Source organism: Strongylocentrotus purpuratus, unplaced genomic scaffold (genome assembly GCF_000002235.5).
Source record: "Strongylocentrotus purpuratus isolate Spur 01 unplaced genomic scaffold, Spur_5.0 spur5_scaffold_9, whole genome shotgun sequence".
Classification (NCBI taxonomy): Eukaryota; Metazoa; Echinodermata; class Echinoidea; order Camarodonta; family Strongylocentrotidae; genus Strongylocentrotus; species Strongylocentrotus purpuratus.
The window spans coordinates 1,941,154-1,960,883 of NW_022145615.1; the positions used below are offsets into that span (position 1 = coordinate 1,941,154).

At 36.6% G+C, this 19,730-nt stretch overlaps 1 protein-coding gene across 1 annotated transcript; it reads right to left on the bottom strand.

The window, feature by feature from the left end:
• Positions 1-15,643: 15,643 nt before the first annotated feature.
• On the bottom strand, positions 15,644-19,389 carry LOC115920638 (kin of IRRE-like protein 3). The gene has a single exon (XM_030976912.1). It carries the CDS (start codon positions 19,038-19,040, stop codon positions 17,406-17,408), a length of 1,635 nt encoding a protein of 544 aa, XP_030832772.1. The 5' UTR covers positions 19,041-19,389; the 3' UTR covers positions 15,644-17,405.
• Positions 19,390-19,730: the final 341 nt, after the last annotated feature.

Here is a 19,730-nt window from a genome sequence, read left to right on the forward strand (position 1 = left end):
TTCTGCACTATTGAAGTGTTAATCTTTAGGTATCAAGTAATCCTAAACAGAAGATTTATTGTGAGGCTCTTACTTTGCTACAGACATTTAATACCACTCCTGTGATAGAGAAAGAACAACAAACGAAACTGTGACTATGAGCTTGTTGAGCAGATCAAGAAAAGAAAATCTTGTCTCGAAATTCGGTAATCTAATCTCTTACTTTCTATGAATAATCATCGATATTTGATAGCAGGCTATAAAATATTCGATTGCCCTTGCCAGATAGTCGAATTAATTTGCTATTTCCGTCGATTGTGAGAAATATATTGGATTCCGTTTGTCTGTGGCTCTTAGCGAACAGGCGCAACCAATCTTCGATTGATATATTCCATTTGTGTTTGTTGGGTAGGTGGAGGCACTGCTTTGTGTTATCATGGTTATAGGTTTGTAAAAGTTCTCTTTTAGTAAGCTCCATACAATGAAATATCTTATCTATGTTAGCGAGATCACATAAACCATCTGTGCTTGATCATTTTCCTGCCGCATAGATTTTGTTTTGCGCTAGAAAAAATGAATAACTAAAACAAGGGGAATAAAAGGGAATTGTGAACGGATAAATTGAAGAATATTTCATTATCTGTAGAATTCAACAAGTGATTCGATAGACATACAAATTAAAACATTTATGATGTCTACAAATGATTTTTGATACAAGGACTCTTTAATTCTAATAGTTAATTTTCAACTTGTGAATAAAAGAGGCATCCGATCATAATTTCCCATCGGTACTCTTGTTTATCATGGAAAACTGAACTTTCAACCATGCCTCTTAAAGTCAAGGTCACCATAATTTTGTTAACTTACAAGACCTTGCCATACAAAATCTCATGAAAATAAAAGAACCGAGATTTACTCTCAAAATTCAAGCGTAGTGGCTACATTCATGATTTATGATAAATTTCATGTTCATTGCATTTGTATCCCACGTCAAAATTTCCATATACTGCAGTAGTTTAAATCATGTAATACTCGATAATATTACCGAATCATTGGGGACTGAACAATTTCGAGAAAACGAGTAAAGTTGTAATATAGATTACGGAGAAATATGGTCACAACTTTGTTGTCCGTATGGGAAATGCGGACATTGGATCTTATCCAAATATCTTTGAAATACTCTAGATTTCGACAATTTCCATTCGACACATGCCAAAGCAGTGTTGTTACTTACTGTTCCGAGAGTGTTGATCGGTTGATAAATATAACCGCCCGATAAAATTAATCATCTTTGGCAAGACAATTCTGATGTGATCAACAACAACAACAAGACACGGAAAGGAAAGTACAAGTAGATGACAAAACAAATATCCACGTTATAAACAAAAATACTGTGCCAACTCAAAACTACAGAGAGAAACCAAAATCAAGGTTTAGTTTCAAAACATATTGCAAATATAACTTTACGCAAGGGAATAGAAAGCCTTCAATCGTATATTTATTAGGGGTCCCACCCAACAAGGTTGCAACAACGTTTCAAAAGAGGAAAGCATTATACAATTGTTTCTGTCTATAAAATGTTATGTTAAAAATATCATTTACTTCCATGAAGGGATAATGCCTATGACAGGAGATGAACATGAATTTTTAACCGGGTAAATACTGAAAACTCCAGAACGATATTCCATAATAACTATGAAATGACGTTTAAGTTTAGCTTAATATCTTTAAAACCCACCAGATAGAGGTGTGAAACTCAATTTGCATATTTTGAGCTAAAATTGAGAAATGACTGAAATTAAGATAAAGGGTTAACTTTGTAAGAACCGTAGCAAAAAAAAACAGATTAAAAAAAGTCAATGATAATTGCACATTGAAAATAAAACTAATAACAACCATATTGGTAAAAACCTCCCTGGACACAAATAAACAGCCTCTGACGTAATACCTTTTCAGACTACTTGTTTGTGAGTTTGAAGGGCGTGCATTTGAACCAGGTCCAACATTTTCATCGGAAAAAATAAACTACCGTCGTTGAAGATTGGCTGAAATTTTATCTGTCTGAAGATAGCATCTTATGACTTGAAAGACTCGAAAATTGCCAAGAAAGTTGAGGTGGGGATGCTTTGATCATCATCATTTTAAAGATAAAAGTGTTTTGAATAATCTTAATGAGTGAACACTTTTAATGATTTTCATGTCACATTTGATGTAACTTTGCTGAAAAAAATATGAATTAATTTTAAACTTTACTTATGTTTTCCCCTCTGTTCTAGAAAGTGACCTTGTAAACTCAAGATGATTTCATCTGTTCATGATTCAGTCGTATGTGCTGAGTATAACCGCAGAGGCTCTTTCCTTTTGGCTGGGGAGTAGTAATTTCTAATAAATATGACAACATTCAAGGATCGACGTAGGGTAGTTTCATTTGAGAATCCCTCTTTCGATGTTTATTTGTGAAAAAATGAAAATCGACAAATGCGTACATTCCTTGCCATGAAAAGTCTTTTAAATGTTAAAGTATGAATTATCGAGAATATTTTTACAAGTAGCAACTGATTATGTAAAATTGGTTATCGTTGTGCAGATGCCAATTTCTAGTTGATAAACTATCGGACTCCGGAAACTTCATTTTACATACCTTTTCGACGCCAGAAGGAGAATACGTGAGATAGAGGTTGAAATGCATAGGGGTATGTGAATATGGTGAGTATGGTGAAGATGGTGCACAACGCTTATGAGCAGTTTGAAATACGGTGCCTACAGACGGGAGGTATGATGGCCTAGTGGTAGAGCAGTATAGTCTTGAAACCGGCTGGTCCTTGGGATCGAGACCAAGCCGATGCGCTAGTCCCCCCCCCCTCCCCCCTGATTCCCGTGGGCATGACTGAAAGCCATGGGTCCCTTTGATCCTTAGCTACAACCTTGAGAGCCGTACCTTATAAAGAAGTAACGTTGTCTTAATTTATCATTAATATCCTTGTAGGTTACTGTTATCATCACCGTTGATTATAACTATCTCTGTCATTCCTATTGATATCCCCACGCTTTCACAATTTGGTCAACTGAACAACAGACTTGCAGTAGTGACCGTGCACGTCTTCATCAAAACATAGCAGAAATCATGACTAAATACGGCGACTAATTGGAACAATGCCAGTATCAAGAGCATAGCTATAGACAAGGACATCAACAACAAGGGAGCGCTTTCACAAACAAATCAACTGAACATTATCGATTATATATAGAAACAAGGACTGGATGCTAATAGACCAAAAACAAAATGAATTTGATCTTGACTGAAATCATCGATACATGCGTCATCCATATGATAATTGATCATGACATTAATGTAATTCTTAAGACAATACAACACCAAACGGCCTCTGTGCGAGTTCCACATTTTGGTTGAAATTTGGTGGAAATAGAATAGACGTATATATTCAAGAAGAATAGTATTTTCAGATGATTGAAGAAAAAAAGAAGATATGAAGATGAAGCGAAGTAAAGAAGGAGGATGAGTTGGAGCGGGTGAATAGTACAGAAAATGTAGGATCCCCTGATGCAACGTTTATTGTTAATAGGAAAGAAAAATTGAAACAGATTAATAGGAAAAATTGAGATCTAGCATATAGCTTTCTTGGCAATGCTTTGGGCCTTATCATCAATCGTATGAACTCACAAATTCTTACTAAGTTTCGTATCCGTATACCAAAATGCGCCAAATCAAGATTCAAATTCAAATCCAAAATATTCCTTTAGAAATACTTGCCAAACATGGGGGCAGTGATGTCTAATGAAAATGATATTTGATGAACAGCCGATAGTCAAGATATATTATTGGATCACGGATGCGTCTATGCGCAGTATGATCTCCGAAACGACGACCACGAAGATGTCCTAAACATTTTGCGACATCACACTGTGATGACGACGCTTTCAATTTGTTTTCCTAACCATAAATAGCTAGACAATTTTTTTTTCCGGAGAGAGTGGTTGCCAGTTTCGTATTTGTTGAAACCGAAATGCAATAATTCTTCAAAAAAAATGTGATTGCTTGACAATAAATATACGCAATCATTGCGTCAGGATTTCCATTCGACCGTCTGGTAACTCTCTCCAGAGAAAAAAAAAACTTCGAGATGAGATTTAAATTGGATGATATTTTTTTTTTAAAGTTTGATGGACGGGGTAGCAGCGCTTAGCTCATAGGAAGTGGATTAAATTATAGAGATATTTTTAAGCGAGTTTTGGTCCTGGGATTAATCATCAAGCCCGGGGAATGAAGGGCGGCATTTCCAATGTCAAAATAAAGTCTGCACCCCGGCCCGGCCGTGCTATTATGGTATCCCATCTTTTTACTACGCTTCTCATCTTTTTGTTGTGGGTGATATTGAAAAGAGGCCTCATCAGACGTTTTCCTGAGGGGTCCCTGAGGAAGCAACCACTGTCATGTGGGCATTTCAAGAATAAATAAGACGGATGGAAAAGATGAAGGGGGTAACTTGGGGGAGAGTGGGAAAGAGAGGGAAAAGTGAGAGACAGACAGAGAAATAGAGGTATTCCTGGTATGAGTTGAGGAAAGATAGGATAGAGTGAACGGGGTCGGGAAAAGGAGAGAAAAGAGAAATTGGGAGAAGGAAAATATCACATATCAATACATATATAAAATAGAGAGAGAGAGAGAAACGAAGAAGGGGGAAAGCGAGCAATACAGCCTAAATACATCTAGTTGACAAAGAAGTTGAGAGAGAGAGAGAGAGAGGGGGGGGGAGGGGGTGGCACTGGATTTCACAGAAGATGATTAAACATAGTTACTACACTGTAAAAAGGGATGAATAGGTGCAAGTATAGGCGCACATCTTCACTTTCAAACAAGCCACCCAATTCAATTATACTGAACACGCCATATCCAAGAAGAGGTTGACGGTGCACCAGGGAAAGACTAGTAGAGGATATTGAGACCATAGTTTAATAACCAGAATAGAAAATATGGATGGAAACCAAATATCACCGGAGAAAGGGGGTAATTATGAGGTAATGACGAGGGTTCGGGGTGACCCATGATGAATGCATCCATCGAACAAGGATCTCCCCTTGGCATTTCGGTACAATCTAGAGCATGACCGCGGGCCTGGAGCCGACCTTTCTAAAGTAGACGATAGTCTCTTATACATTAATAAAAGAGATTTATAATTTGGGGGTAATTAGTGCTTGATTTGATGCCAGAGGTACGTCTCCCTCCATCGCAATATTTTCCGTGTAGACTGGGGTCATGGAGAAAAAGGATGCCGGTGGCGAGAAGGCCGGTGGGGGTGGTAGGGGGAGGGGGGGGGGCTCTGTAAGTCGTACCAGGAATATTGTGCTTGTACTTTGAGAAACGATGGAAGTAGATTGAATTTTGGTTTTCTCTTAGTAACGGCTAGAAAAACAAACTACTTTTAGCACATACGGGACTACATTTTGTATTCTTAGACACCAACGAAGATATCAACAAAATGTGCTCCCAGTCTTACTTCTAATAGTTGTACTTTTAATCGAATACATTCAAAAGATAATTTATCATGATATTGAACTGGATTGCGTTTAGATTGAGAGTGAATATTATTATTTGCATAATAAGCCAAACTCAAAGCTACCTTTGATATAATTATGACTGTTGTCTAAGACTGTTTTTTTCCCGACAAACACTAGACGAGGGCCATGTTAATGACAGGTGTTGAAATACTCATGCATTTATGAAGATGATTAACCCTTTGTTTTCTTGTGTAAGAGGGGAAGGGAGGTAATAAAGTATATTTAAGTGGAACAGAATGTCAAAGTGTCTTCAAACTGAACAGGCGTCTGGGAAAAAAAATCACATGTCCCGTTTGAGTCATAGCTAAATTTATAAAAATATTTTAAACGTCAGGCATAATATATGATAGGCTATTTTTATAACCTATAGCCTGCATATTTTCGCTCCATATTGTTAGTCATACATAGCAAATTACAACATAATAGAAATTTATTTTAGAGTATGCATAATTCTATTATTATTGATGGAATTATGGTTTTCTATAAATGGCCAACATAGTAATTACGAATAAATGTACATCATGAATAAACTGAAAGTGTAAAGATTTTATGATAACAGAATGCGTTCATTTCCGAATCCTTATGACTGGGCATCATTCTTGCTATATCGGCAAAGATAAAACTTAGTTTAACATTTCTTTATATATAAGTGCTCTTAATATGTATATATGCCTATATATATTTCCGTTAGTCTATATGTTTGAAAACTACGATTTTGGTCTTTATACTCGTCAACTCTTTAGAAGGTGCCAAGAATTGGCATAAGTGTAATAATACCGGGAACAATCGTGTATCTTTGCATTATAATGTTATATGAGACTAAAGAAATTAAGAGATGCATCAAATTATCAAATTCCTCGGATTTGGTAGTTTGTCATTTCCATTTGATACGTAAGTAATCATTGAGCCAAACTTTAAAAACTCTACTCAGATATCGCAAGCATGCAAGTTGCTCTTCAAATACAGAAACAATTTGATATCGCAGCAAAGACTCTTCCCAAACCGGAGTATTCGGGGTAATACATGTATAAAAAGTACTTTGAGGTGGACGAAAGTTAATGATTTTTTTGTTACATCGTATACATGCATATTTGTTTGTCAGTTCTCGATGAATAGATTTATAAAGAAACCATGCACGTAAAGGAGTATAATGGTTTCTCTTAACAGGCAGGTGTAAGGACATCGCCTTATCAACCCTAATTCTGACTCACTAGCTCACCAAATGAGGCACCTCAAAAACAATTTGCAAACCTGCTCCTCAAATTCTGTATCAAGCTCTCTCTCTCGATCTCTTTCTCTCTATCCCTTTCTTTCTTTCTTTCTCCTACTTTCTCGTTGACTTGAGCTCACCCGTGCCTTCCCATGGACCTCTTCCCTCTCTCTCTTCCCTCTTTATTTCTCTGACTCTCTCTCTCTCTCTCTCTCTCTCTCTCTCTCTCTCTGTCTGTCTTTTAAACTCAGTCTTTCTATCCCGCCCCCTCTCTCTCTCTCTTTCTCTTTTTCTCTCTCTCATTCCCTTATACAATGTATTAGATATACTTTTTTTTATTTTTTTCTCTCAAAGCCTGTCTCCCTCTCTCAACCACCTCTTTTTTTCTCGTGCTTTCTTGTATGCGTTTCTCACGATGTATACTCGTCATTTCCCCCGAGTTCAGAATATTAATTGTCACAATTAGTAGGGAAAGATCTTCGTTTGATAAATAATAACTTTACCCGCAGTGGTTGCAGCTTGGATTAAGCTCATAATCTAGTTTAAGATTCAGGTAAGATCATCGGTGAAACGACAGGAAATGAAGAGAAAAAAGTTTTACAACTGACCGTACTAAAGTCGAGATGTAAAAATCACAGTGGGAGGCTAGCTTGAGAAGGGAAAGGACTGTTACATTAAAGTAGATGATGAGGATAATAAAGAAGACAGGAGGAAAAACTGAGAAGACTAAAGATAAATCTAAGGCAGAATATGAAACGAAATTAAAAGAAAAGAAGGAAAAGTTAGTATCCTCGCAAAAATCGTATCCACCGTTTTAAATATTGGCGTTGTTCTGAGTTTATATTTTAATTTTATTTTAAAGTTTAATATTCAGAAAAGTTGTAACTTTTGAGATAATTATAGGTTTACCCAAAATATCTGTAAACATTTAATTGAGTCATTTTTTCCTCTTTTGGTTGAAGGCATGACATGACAACAAAACAAGATGGTCGGACCGACGGGAAGGCAGAAATTTAATGCAGGTGTCTAGTTTGTCATTTCCCTGTTCTGTAAATAACACAAGGACTGGTCAGTTCCCTGCTTCTGTGTTTAATTTGAAAAGCTGCCCGACCTTGAGGCACTTTTAGAGAAAAATGAAGCATTCAAAGTGGAGAGAAAAATAGGAAGAGAAGAATGCATGGATAACGAAGATATACGGATCAACAGGATAGAAATGATGAATTAATCAAAAGAATATTGAATCTATTCCAAATTGGCTGTACTGATGTTAATACCTCAGTCACATCGACGAGACCGACAACAATCAAGCACACAATTACATAACGCCGAATGGCTAAGTATCGGTCGGTTTGGAGTCGACGTGGCTGGTCGGTGTGACTGAGGTATAATACTGCCAACATTTTCTTCATTTACATGTAGTATTCTACTTACAAGAGGGCAAGAACAGTCAGTGATTACAAGGGCTTTTTATAGTACATTGTGAACATGTAATCTTTTTAACAAGATTTACGATTTTAATAATCCCTTATTGAAGAAAAAAAAACAGAATTTAGAAAAGACTGTTCGAAAATTGTAAAGTACGTGCAGCGATTGCAATTGCAATTTTAGACAATTTTCGACAACAAATATGGAAGAAAAGTTAAATGCGCAATTGTTACTTAAACATGTATAGCTAGACTGAGTTTGAAAATGAACTAAGTTGATTAGGTATACCATTCGACATAATGGGATGAAAATAAAGGAATAAGAACAGTAAAGAATGGATAACTGAACGTTATTTTGTATCCAAATTGTAGATTGATGGAATTGCGTTTTGAACAATCACTTGGACATGCCAAAGCTAATTTCTCACTGATTCTGTTTACAATATACTCTTAAAACAATTACTGTTCTTTTTACATTCGATGACATCTGGACTCTATTTAACATTTGCAGTCAATCGCTCTCAAAACCAATTTTAACTAAAAGTACTAACAATTGAACATGTCAATAGGGCAGCTTGTGCTAAATTAATGACAAAACGATATTAATGTATGACACTGCTAATAATATCCAGTTTGGAAGCGCTTAAAGACTTATTGTGATTTGCGCTATATAAAAGCTGAATATTATATTATTATTATTACTGCTAAAACTAATAATCAAATAACATTATACGGATGCATCCAAAATCCTGTATGTTTGTATAAGAAGTTAAACATCCACGGCAAGTGTTTCAGATCTTCTGGACCATTGTAAAGTCACAGCTGTGGCTATTTTGACCAGTATAAGATTCCTTGCCAACTCGTTTCCTATCAAGAAATATTACATAGGGTGGTGATAGATTCTGATAATAATCGGAGATTAAAAAAACTCTTTTCCCCGACTTTTGAGAGTTGAAAGCGAGGTCTCGATGAGTCATTGCCTATTGTTTACCTACTTTGCCAAAAATGAAAAAGAAAGTTGAAGGGAAGAGCCATGGAAGCTTGCTTTCTAAGTATACTGTAAGCCCCACATATAAATGTTGTATACTAGGACTATAGGAATTTTTATTCATAGAGATGTACACTAGATATATTTAATATGTTTGCTCTGAAATGTTTCATGTAACGAAATTAAACACATTTTGAAAGCTGTATATGACAAGTATACTATCAAATCTTATTAATAGCCTTGTAATATTCAGATACGAAACTGCATAAGCGTTCAATCAAGCTTTTGATTGAAAATTTATGGAAGAAATTGAAGTTTCTAACCACATAATAATAATAATAATAATAATAATAATAATAATAATAATAATGATAATAATAGGCATTTCTAAAGCGCCGTCTATCTAGATAATTCTATTCTGAGGCGCATTTCATTACCCCGGCTTTGGCCTAGCTGCCGTTTATACAGCGCTCCAGCATTTCAAGGAATTAATTCCTGCCAAGGGACATTAGTGCCGCGGCGGAACTCGAACCGCGGACCTTGTGATCGACAGTCCGGCGGCGTATCGACCACGACACCTCTACATACCTAGTATTTATTAACTTAACCTTTGGAAAATTGTGTGGGATGTAGATAATAATAATAATTCAATGAAAAATGAAATGTTGAAATAAAATACAAATTTATTTCAGATTTTGGATCAAAATTATATCTATTCTAAAGTGAACACGATTGTGTTCGACTTATACACACTAGGCCTATGTTAAACTTCAGTAGTCCTGGGGGAAAATGTGGATTTTAAAAAAAGCCAAGAGTACACATTACAGCTTCATCGAATTTTCTGACATCCTAGCCGTTACCCCTTGTTTCAGAATGCATTTAATATCATTTACACCTATATAAACTGGTTCCCTCCAAACTCCATAGATCAGGTACTATAGACGCCCGTGCTCTTCATCGGACAGGTGCGCCTATCCACCCCTGACTCACCCCATCGACTAAGTGACGTGTCCCGGTCGCATAAACCCTTCTTTCCTGTTCGACCTGTCCAACGAGGAATTCTATTTTCCTCCTCATATTTTAAAGTGACTCGGTAACATTGTTGAAGGTTGATAAAAAAAATGCGTATTTTTTAATGAAATGTTACTTATTATATTCCTCCTCCTGTACTAACCCTCTAACATGCAACAAATCCTGAAAAAAAAATCTCAAACCACAAAGATATTTATGGTTTTCTTTGAAGGCGTCACTGTGCAACACCCTCTAACAGTAAATTCTCCCAATGATTTTTTTATTATAATAAGACATTAGACAGGCTGTCAAAATCTTTCAACACTTAAATGTCTGGAATGATATATAGAGCCAATTCATTGCTTTGTGACAATTAACATTAGTCCAAAATGTAATTAAATTGTAATAATATAGTTGGAAGAATTAAGAAATCAATCAGTTCAGTTTCTTCCAATTGTTATCATTAATAATGGTCTGTTTTCACTCAAACTTTCAGACTATCTTTAATTGCACATCTAGCATTGAAGTCACTACATTAGCACCATTTTCTCTCATCTGAACAATGTTACCAAGACCCTTTAACACGAGCTCGATTCAATCCGAGCCCCTTTGATGTGGGCCCCCTCCTGTATGCATCACAGGCAAAAAGAAAATGAGAGCCATTTTCTACGTCTGAAGTCACCTTGGCGACTGACTCAATGCTTGGCTAGAAACGACTGATTCCAGGATATTCAGCCAAGTTATGATGTACCATGGTCATCCATGTCTGTATGGGAAACCATTGATGTTTTTTTTAATTGTACAGTCATGAGGCCTTTATTACACTCTTATGTTCAGTCGTTACATATTATGTACGCCGTAAAAACGCATACATTTAAAATGGAGTTTAAGTTGTGTATTTAAATGTTTTTAAAAAAATTAAGTAAGTGCCGTTGATGTCAACCTATAGACCATGTAAGTTAGTATAAGTTTAATTGTGAACAAAAGTGTAAATGAGAAAACAAGTGTAAACAGGTATACAATCAAATATTTTCATTCTGTACATATTAATTAACTTTGGGGGATTACATTATTTATTTAGAGCACGGGTTAAAAAAATATTTGGACTGCATGCAGATCGTTTTATAATTATTGGGGTATTGTCTTCACTAAAATAATCTGAATTTAGTGTTGAAGTTCTAACACTTATACACGGTATTTAAACTATATATTTAGATTTATTATTATTTATTGGAATTAATTTATGGAGGTATTTGGTATATTGGTTCATTCACTTGACTTGCAGTCTAGGGCTTTAGAGTTCAAATCCCAGCCTTGCACTAAAGTCATTTGGCAGGACATAAATCCAACGTTGCCACTCTCCACCCATGTGAGGTAAATGGGTATCCAATATACCAGAGCTCAGTCTAATTTGACCGCTAGCTGTGACCGGGGTAATACATGTACGTAATATGGACTTTAAAATTTGCACGTCCGATGGACTGCTACGTGTGGTGTCCTACGTGTGATGTCCTTTTTAAAAGGACGTCACACGTAGCAGTCCGCTATGTCGACGTGCAAATCGAAAAGTCCCTATTGTTGGAGCGCAAGGAGCCACCATCATCATTACTAGCATTGTTATTTTTCTTTTCGGTTCCACTTATATCTTTCCATAATGTATGTTAAAATAAACTTCTTTTAGGATTATGTTAATATTAAACAGATGATTAAGAGGATTGTTTCTTTACCATATTTATCATTATGACTCTGGAGGTTGAACGACCTCTTCTTACCAAATCAAAATATAATGGTATATGGCAGACAATGTTCTGATTCAGAGCTTTAAATCCAAGGCAGCTTTTCAAATATTTTCCGCTTTTTATCGCAAACTATCAGTCCATATCCTTGATAGGATGTGCGGACGAAATAGAATAAAAATAGAATAGAAATAGAATAGATTAAAAGATCCCTTCAGAAATCTTGTTATTAAGGTTGAATAACTTGTACTTGCCAAAGAGCTTTCAGGCTATTGAAATGGGTAATTTATGCTGGAGTTTTCTTAAGTTCCCGATGTTGTTATACATTGAGTTGAGTATTTTCAGGCGTTTCCTGAGATTAAAATGTACATAATCCCATTTCGGGCCGGTGGGGTATATTTTGGAAACCTCAAGGAATAGATTAACCCATGATTACTAATTTAGAGTGTTTAGCACATTTGTTTCCCATGAATTTGTCTCGTATATACGGTCTACAGACTAAAACACAATGTGACACCTTTCCAGATCTATCATTTCATATTCCAAAGAAATGTTTCTAAAGATATTTACCCCTGTTTCATCTCGCTAAAAAATTATGCTATATCAAACACAGAATCCAGATGTTCCCGCGTAATTAAGAAAGACTGACATAAGTGTTCACATTTAGTCTACTCTGCTCAAGAAACTACTTTTTCCCCTTTCCCACTTAATTTATCTGTTTGGAATCATATTCCGTTAGATCGTGTTGAAAGCAAACTATGACATAGATTCCATTTTTTTTTTTTTTTTTTTGCAGTGGTGATTTTCTGAAACAGAAATTGCCCGCCACCTGTTTACTACTAAAGTCTTGTGTGTGAGGTGACGATAACCAATTGCTTCAGGTTCCCCCTTTCCTGCGAACACGTGAAATGATATGAGGATTAATCTGATGAAGTATAGAGGTCATGTTTAGCAGCAATTACCAAACCAACATGTTCGCTTTTAATTACTACCAACTACAGAGAGCAGCATGTGTCGATAGTACTTCATCATCAGATGTTTTACGTTTCATTTCTGGGTAGTTACTCTTTTGATGTCGAGTCTGTCAGCTGACAGGTACTAGTTTTCTTTTCATCCTCTTCTTTTGATCAAACGAAATGATGTATTCCGATCTAATGAGTCATTTTGTTTTCAGAATGAATTTGAGAAAATAGATCATAGGACGAGTGATGGATTTTATCTACACTTCAAATACTTCAAACAGATCTTAGAAAGCAATTTCGGTTCCAACTCTTGCTCTCTACAAATCTAAAAATATCTTACAATTTGCGGACGTTGAAAAGATAAATGAGGTGAAATATAATGCAGTTGATAGGTGTATGTATGTTTGGCCTTGCTTGCCCTTTAAATTAAATGTCTTTGCTTTAATAGGCTAGACTAGATATATCATCAAGATGAATAGACCCAAATCAATGAAGAAAAAAAAAGAAAAAAAAAATTAAGTTTGTGTGCGTTTGTGTGTGCGTTTGTGTGTGTGTGTGCGTATGCGCCTATGGCCGAAAAACTTCTACATTTGTAATGGTTTTTGGGGGGCGATTAGTAGTTTTATTTCATTTCAATTTCAATCTGTATAACAGACATATATTTTGTTCTGTTGAGGTGTCCTTGTTTGGAAATATCGGGTTTGTGTGAGTTAAGTCTATAGTTTACCTTTCTTTGCGTTATATACTGTTTTGCATTTATTAAACACCTCGAACTGTAAAATGTTTCTTATTGATATGATATTTTACTTTCTGAGGATTTGCGCCAATAAAATCAAAGACCGGGACATCATTGTGCCTCCAACAATCGTTCTTTATGATCAAGTCACGGCGTTAGGCGACAGTTTTCTTTTCTTTTTGTTGTGTGCGTGTGTGTATGTGTGTGTATGAGGTGCGCGTGTGTTTGTGTGTATGCTTGACATATTCCTCACATCCAGAGGTATACAATAATTTACACCATGCCTGCTCGGTGCAGATTAAATCAGACAGAAATAATTTGACCCGATCGAGAAATCCAAGTTGAAGTGTGGGGCTTCCTCCCGAGGAGTTGATGTAACGTCCGGTGGTGATCTTAGCAGCTGATTATAACTTTCTCCCGGCCTCGAAAATGGAGAATCTCTCTTTATATCGTCACGAATAGATGATTATCAGTCATGGAACTTATATGAAATTAAAGGCATGATCGCTCTTAATACTTGGACTGTTTTGTCCAAAGTTGAAAATAAGGCGTAAATCTTTACAGCTTTTGTGTATGTTGAGAATATGTGGGTGTCCATGTTGCGAATTCGAAAAAAAAACTTAATAACAATCTAAAGTTGTTGTCTTTATAAAGCGTCTTACTCTCTGTATCTCTCTTTCTCTCTCTCTCTCTCACACTCTCTCTCTCTCTCTCTCTCTCTCTTCTCTCTCTCTCCTTCTCTCTCTCTCTCTCTCTCTCTCTCTGTCCATCTCCCTCTCTCTGTCTGTCTGTCTCTCTCTCTCTCTCTCTCTCTCTCTATCATTCCCATTTTATGTCATTGCGAATGGTAAATCAAGATTAAATATAAATTTGCATATAAAATGGGTCATAGTATAAACGAAATAAGAATGATATTAGTAAAAATGTACATGCACTGAAGAATGCAAGATGGTTATCATTTAAATCAAGGCAGACTTTTTGTTAAATAGTTCAGCATTTGGGGTCCAAATCAAATTAAGCGTTTTCATTACGATCACTCAAAGAGTGATAATTTTTTTTTAAATAACGATGTCATGAAAACAGAGCGTATGTTTAATATTTTGTAGATTTTTATGATAAATGGTAAAGACGAAAGACTGCATGTTATTTTTAGAATGTTAATCTATTTTGAGTTTTGCTATTGTAAAAAACGGACCTACATTAGTTCCTAATACTGAGAGGACATCCCGAGATGACGTTATCTAAAGACACAGGAACGTGAGAAATGATTTTCACATTTTCCCCTTCAAATATCACCAAACTATCAAAGTAAAGTTTAGTGATGTACAAACTGTTTAAGTAAAATCCTTTACTATGTAGTAGTGACATGCAGAACGAATTCTTTTTTAAACTCTGAAATATTTATTTCAATTATCGTTTGGTTGAATTTCGGTTTGTAAAGTGACTGTTTTTAAATCTACTAAAATTGCTTTTGATTTAGCTACTCCGGTACTACATTCGTAATCATCGGTCTTCTGATCTTTGACAATTTAAGCAGTCTGAGAGAAGCTGTTTATGTCGACTCTTTTGTGATTTTGTTGTTGTTTTTATTCTGATACTAATCATAAGGATCCATTTTGTAAGGCTTACTACTCATGAATATTTCCCGAGCAATAATAGCTTCATTAACCGAAGCTTGCCACTGTGTCATGCCGTGTAAATGTCTAATTCGATTTTACACTCCGAAAACAGAAAGTTGATTTAATTTCAATTTAGTGTAGTGCCACAATGTCAGAACGTAATAATTCTCAATGTAAAACAATAATTAAGTATTTGTCTAAAGCCATGAAAGTTGTGTCATTCTACCATTACTGAAAGTGCATTATGGAATATGGTTTATCTATATTTTATATTTTAACAAATTGTACAAAACATTGAAATGTGTATTGATAATGCGTTCTCATTTGTTATGAATTCTTATATGAAGTAGGAAAGAGATGAATGATAATCTAATGATGTAAATGATAACATAAGTCGAGGATTGCCATAATATGAATTTATTCGAAATAAATAATACGTCTTCAACAGAATATAAACACTGACTGTTGGCAATCTGACAAATAGTCACATATATTTTCATCGTGTTTTGAAGATGAAAATCTCGCAGACATAGTGTCTTCATTTCACCGGCATATATCACCAAAATGGCTCTGTCTACATTGTCATGTCGAGGTATGAAGCAGATTATTGTACAAGCTAAAATAATGCTCTTATTTGTGTCTGCCATTTTATTTACGTACTGCAACACTGAATTCAAATCATGAATACGAACATATCGGTGCTATTGACTTTACTATATAATTTTTGCAGTGCTGCAGAGCGCGCACCATTTGACAAATCGCTCTTTTCCGCCGTTGAGCCTACTTTGCCACGTTGTAAACACGGCTTTCCGAGCACGTACGTGGCAAATAGGATACAAGCGACAATCTGATAATTAGGTATGCAGTTTTGGAAGCATAACTTGTTGAATTATAAAGTGCATCATTATCATGTATTATAGTCTATAGGGAACCTAAGATTGCAGATGACAAGGCGTACATGTTCAAAATGTAGACATAGGATAGTTATATGTGGCGTGAAAATTTCAATATCAAACAACATTGAAATCATATAATAAATATATGAATAATCCCAGAAATATCATAGACTATAGCCGTATTGGATAGATTTAAATGAATCCTAACTTTACTGAAATGACAATGTAGACAAAGCCTAAAGTATTAAAGAAAGAAACAAGTACAGAAAATAAATGCATCATACATAGTATTTCACAGAGTGTTTTTTTAATATTTACATATAACCTTTAGAATGTACAATATAGACAGCACTATATACAGCTAATATACATTATTTGTACTTACACTATGAATTATCTTACACTTAATGCACGTTTATGTGTTGCTTTAGAATACAATGCGCTACATGTCTTTTGACAAAAGGAATTCATGTTTCATTTATATAAACTTATGATTACTAAATGATTATGGTGTTCGGTGCAGAATAATTATGCTCTCTTAGAAAAAGAAAACTAAAGAAGGAGAAAGAGAAAGAGAGAGAGAGAGAGAAAAAAAAAATGAAAAACTGACAAAAAGACAAAATGAAAAATGAAAAAGAGAAATACATAGATTTAGCCAAGAGAGAGAGGAAGAGCGAAAGTAGAATGTTTGTGATCTGAATGAAATAGTTAAAAGAAATGAGATAAAAACATAGAAGAAAGGAATCAAAGTACTAAATTGAAATGACAAAATACAATTTAACGAAAAGAGAACACATCGTAATCATATCAAAGGAAATTAAACAATGTAAAATGCCTTGAACTTTGTTCTAAAGTATAAACAAAAATATTTTGTCTGCAATAACACTAGCTCTTATAAACACAATTTATAATATATAAATCTCATACAAAAATAGAGTACGTCACAACATGATATTATCTTTTTTGAATACTTTGATAAATTTGAATAGATTTGATAGAGTTTTGCCAGGTGAATAAGATTCTGTAGAAAAATAGAAATAATGAATACAAGCATATTATTTGAGTTAGATAAAGCATTAAGAGGTTTGTAATCATGATTATTATCCTTGAGTTGCGTTTACCATTCGATTGCACATGACAGTTTTTGCAGCTTTATATTCTGTACGACTTTATCGCGGAATGTTAAAGTCAGATCTACAGAACGTAATCTCCAAAGTTCTCAAATAGCAAGAAGATCTGTAGCACTTGATGATGATCATCGTCACATTTATTGTTCTGTTTCAGGATCCTCTTTTCCAGAATCATCAGCCTTACAGTCACAGCTGCACCCCTTCTTGAAGTCGGGGTCATTGTCTAAATCCTTCAGATCCGAATACGCGATTGCTCCCGTCGACTTTCTTTTGTCGATGGTGGAAGCGGCGGCGAAATGCGGGACCACGTTCCTACCCGCTGTCGGAGTAATCTGGGCTACAGGCTTCTCCGGTAGCGATGTCGAACTGGTCATTTTAGGCGGGTATCTTTTGTTTTTATCCAGTGTGGCATAAAGTGCTGATATGTAGCCTGATGTATTCTCATCATAGTGACGCGGTTGATGGAAAGACTCGTTCAATCTTGAATCAGGAATCTCGGTGCTGAAGAGAGCTGCTGGCACGGAATAGTGGCTGATGCCGTCCAATGGCATATCGACAGGGACTTCGCCGTAGTCGATGTTGACCCTTGTATGAGGTCTTCGCGGCTTGCGGAAGCCGAAGACCCAGCAGCCCATGATAATGGCGATGAGGAGGAGGAGTACGATGAGGGACCCTGACACGATGACGATGATGAGATTCATGTTAGCTGAGAGAATGGGATGCGAGGTTGGTACCTCTGACTTCTCGACCTGGATGATGGTAACTTTCTCGGTGGGGTTAGAGGGTAGTGGTGGTGACGTCTTCCTAGGTGGAATGACCACTACAGTCGTACTAGCTCTCGCTACCAACCGATTCTTGATAACTGCCTCGCATTCCACTGGTTTGCTATCATGCTCCATCTGCACATTTGCGATCACTAAGACTTTTCCATTGTTGCCAAAGACGATACCCGGTGTCTCGGGGGTCAGGAGGGTTCCCTCGATAAACCAGTTGTACTCCTGGACTCGTGTTATGGCGCTGACCTCACAATGGAAGGTGGCGTTGGTTCCGAATGGTACAGAGTTTGTCAGAGGTCGTACATGGACTTCTGGTGGAATACTCATAGGTGTGACCTCACAACGTCGGGGCTCTCGTAAAGCACTACTGGTCGCTTCACAGATGAAGGTGACTCCATTATCTCCTGGTGTAAGTATCCTCCTGTAGACATTAGTATGCTTGGTAGCATGGGACACTGTCCAGTTCTTTCGGTACCACGTAAGATTTGCTGCAGGGTCACCTCCCAATGACTCGCAAGTGAGAAGAGCCACTTCACCTGGCCAGAAGGCATTCTTAGTATTCTGTGGGGTCTCTGCCGTCACCGAACATCTAGGATATCCCTCGCTGGGTGGAATCAAAACCGTCAAGGTGGCTACCACTGAAGAGGCACCTCCAAAGCGACTGATGAACGAACAATAATACTGACTTTCGTCTGCAGGTTTGACATTTGTAATCTGAAGATTAAATTCCCCAAACGTCTGATTGCCAACGACAGAGAATCTCGCTTGTACATCAGAGTCCAAACTCTCCACTAGGGTTTTATCTATACTCAGCTGCGCTTTGTTTCTATACCAAACTACAATCGCACCAGGTTCGTTTAATATTGTGCATGGTAGTACAACAGTTTCTGATTGAATTCCTTCTGTCGAGAAAGGTTCGACGATAAATCCTGCTCTAGCATACCGAGTCAAAACAACTGCACATAAGAGTACAGGGATCCAACATATATGGTTCATGCTGGCTTGAATGTCGACTCCACAGAACCAGTCGCGTTGTTTTGGAGAAAGACAACGTTTACAGGGAGCAACGTCGCCCGGTGTTGACAAGCTTCCCAAATAAGTTTCGTGCCGAGAAGTAGGTTTTGTCTGTTTGTAGGCTAAAACGCGTTGAAAGTATTTCCAGTCCGATCGGTAGCAGGCTTAGAGTTGTTATGACTATAACTAGACTCCTATGCATCGAGCAGCAAAGCGTGCATCTGAGTCATTGCGTCATGCGCAGACGATCAATTCGGCGCGCGCGAATCGGCCACCTCGTGAAAGCTGACTTGATTAGATTTAGGCGTGTTCCTCTGTCAAGTAGCAGGAGTGCCTAGCCCTCATACATAAGCACTTCCACCTCACAGCAGCTAGGCAGTGAATTGAATCAACCAAACAGTGACTACAAATGCAGGTGTCAGGAAATCATGCTCGGCACCCAGTAATGAGCTCAAATTCGGCGAGAAAGAAAGAAAATAAAACCCCGCTCATAAACAACATCTTACAGTAGACCGACAAACACATAGAGAGATGTTGATGTTTTAAATTGAAGCATGAATAGAATGATTCTGGTGGCGTCCTGTTTGCATTAAGTAATATTCTGGAGTTCAAGTTCAACTCCGATCACAACAGAAACTTCTCCACCGCAATAACATTTCCGTGCTTATTAAA

Coding starts and splice junctions, on each gene's coding strand:
- LOC115920638 (XM_030976912.1), bottom strand. CDS start 19,040: ATGAACCATATATGTTGGATCCCTGTACTCTTATGTGCAGTTGTTTTG.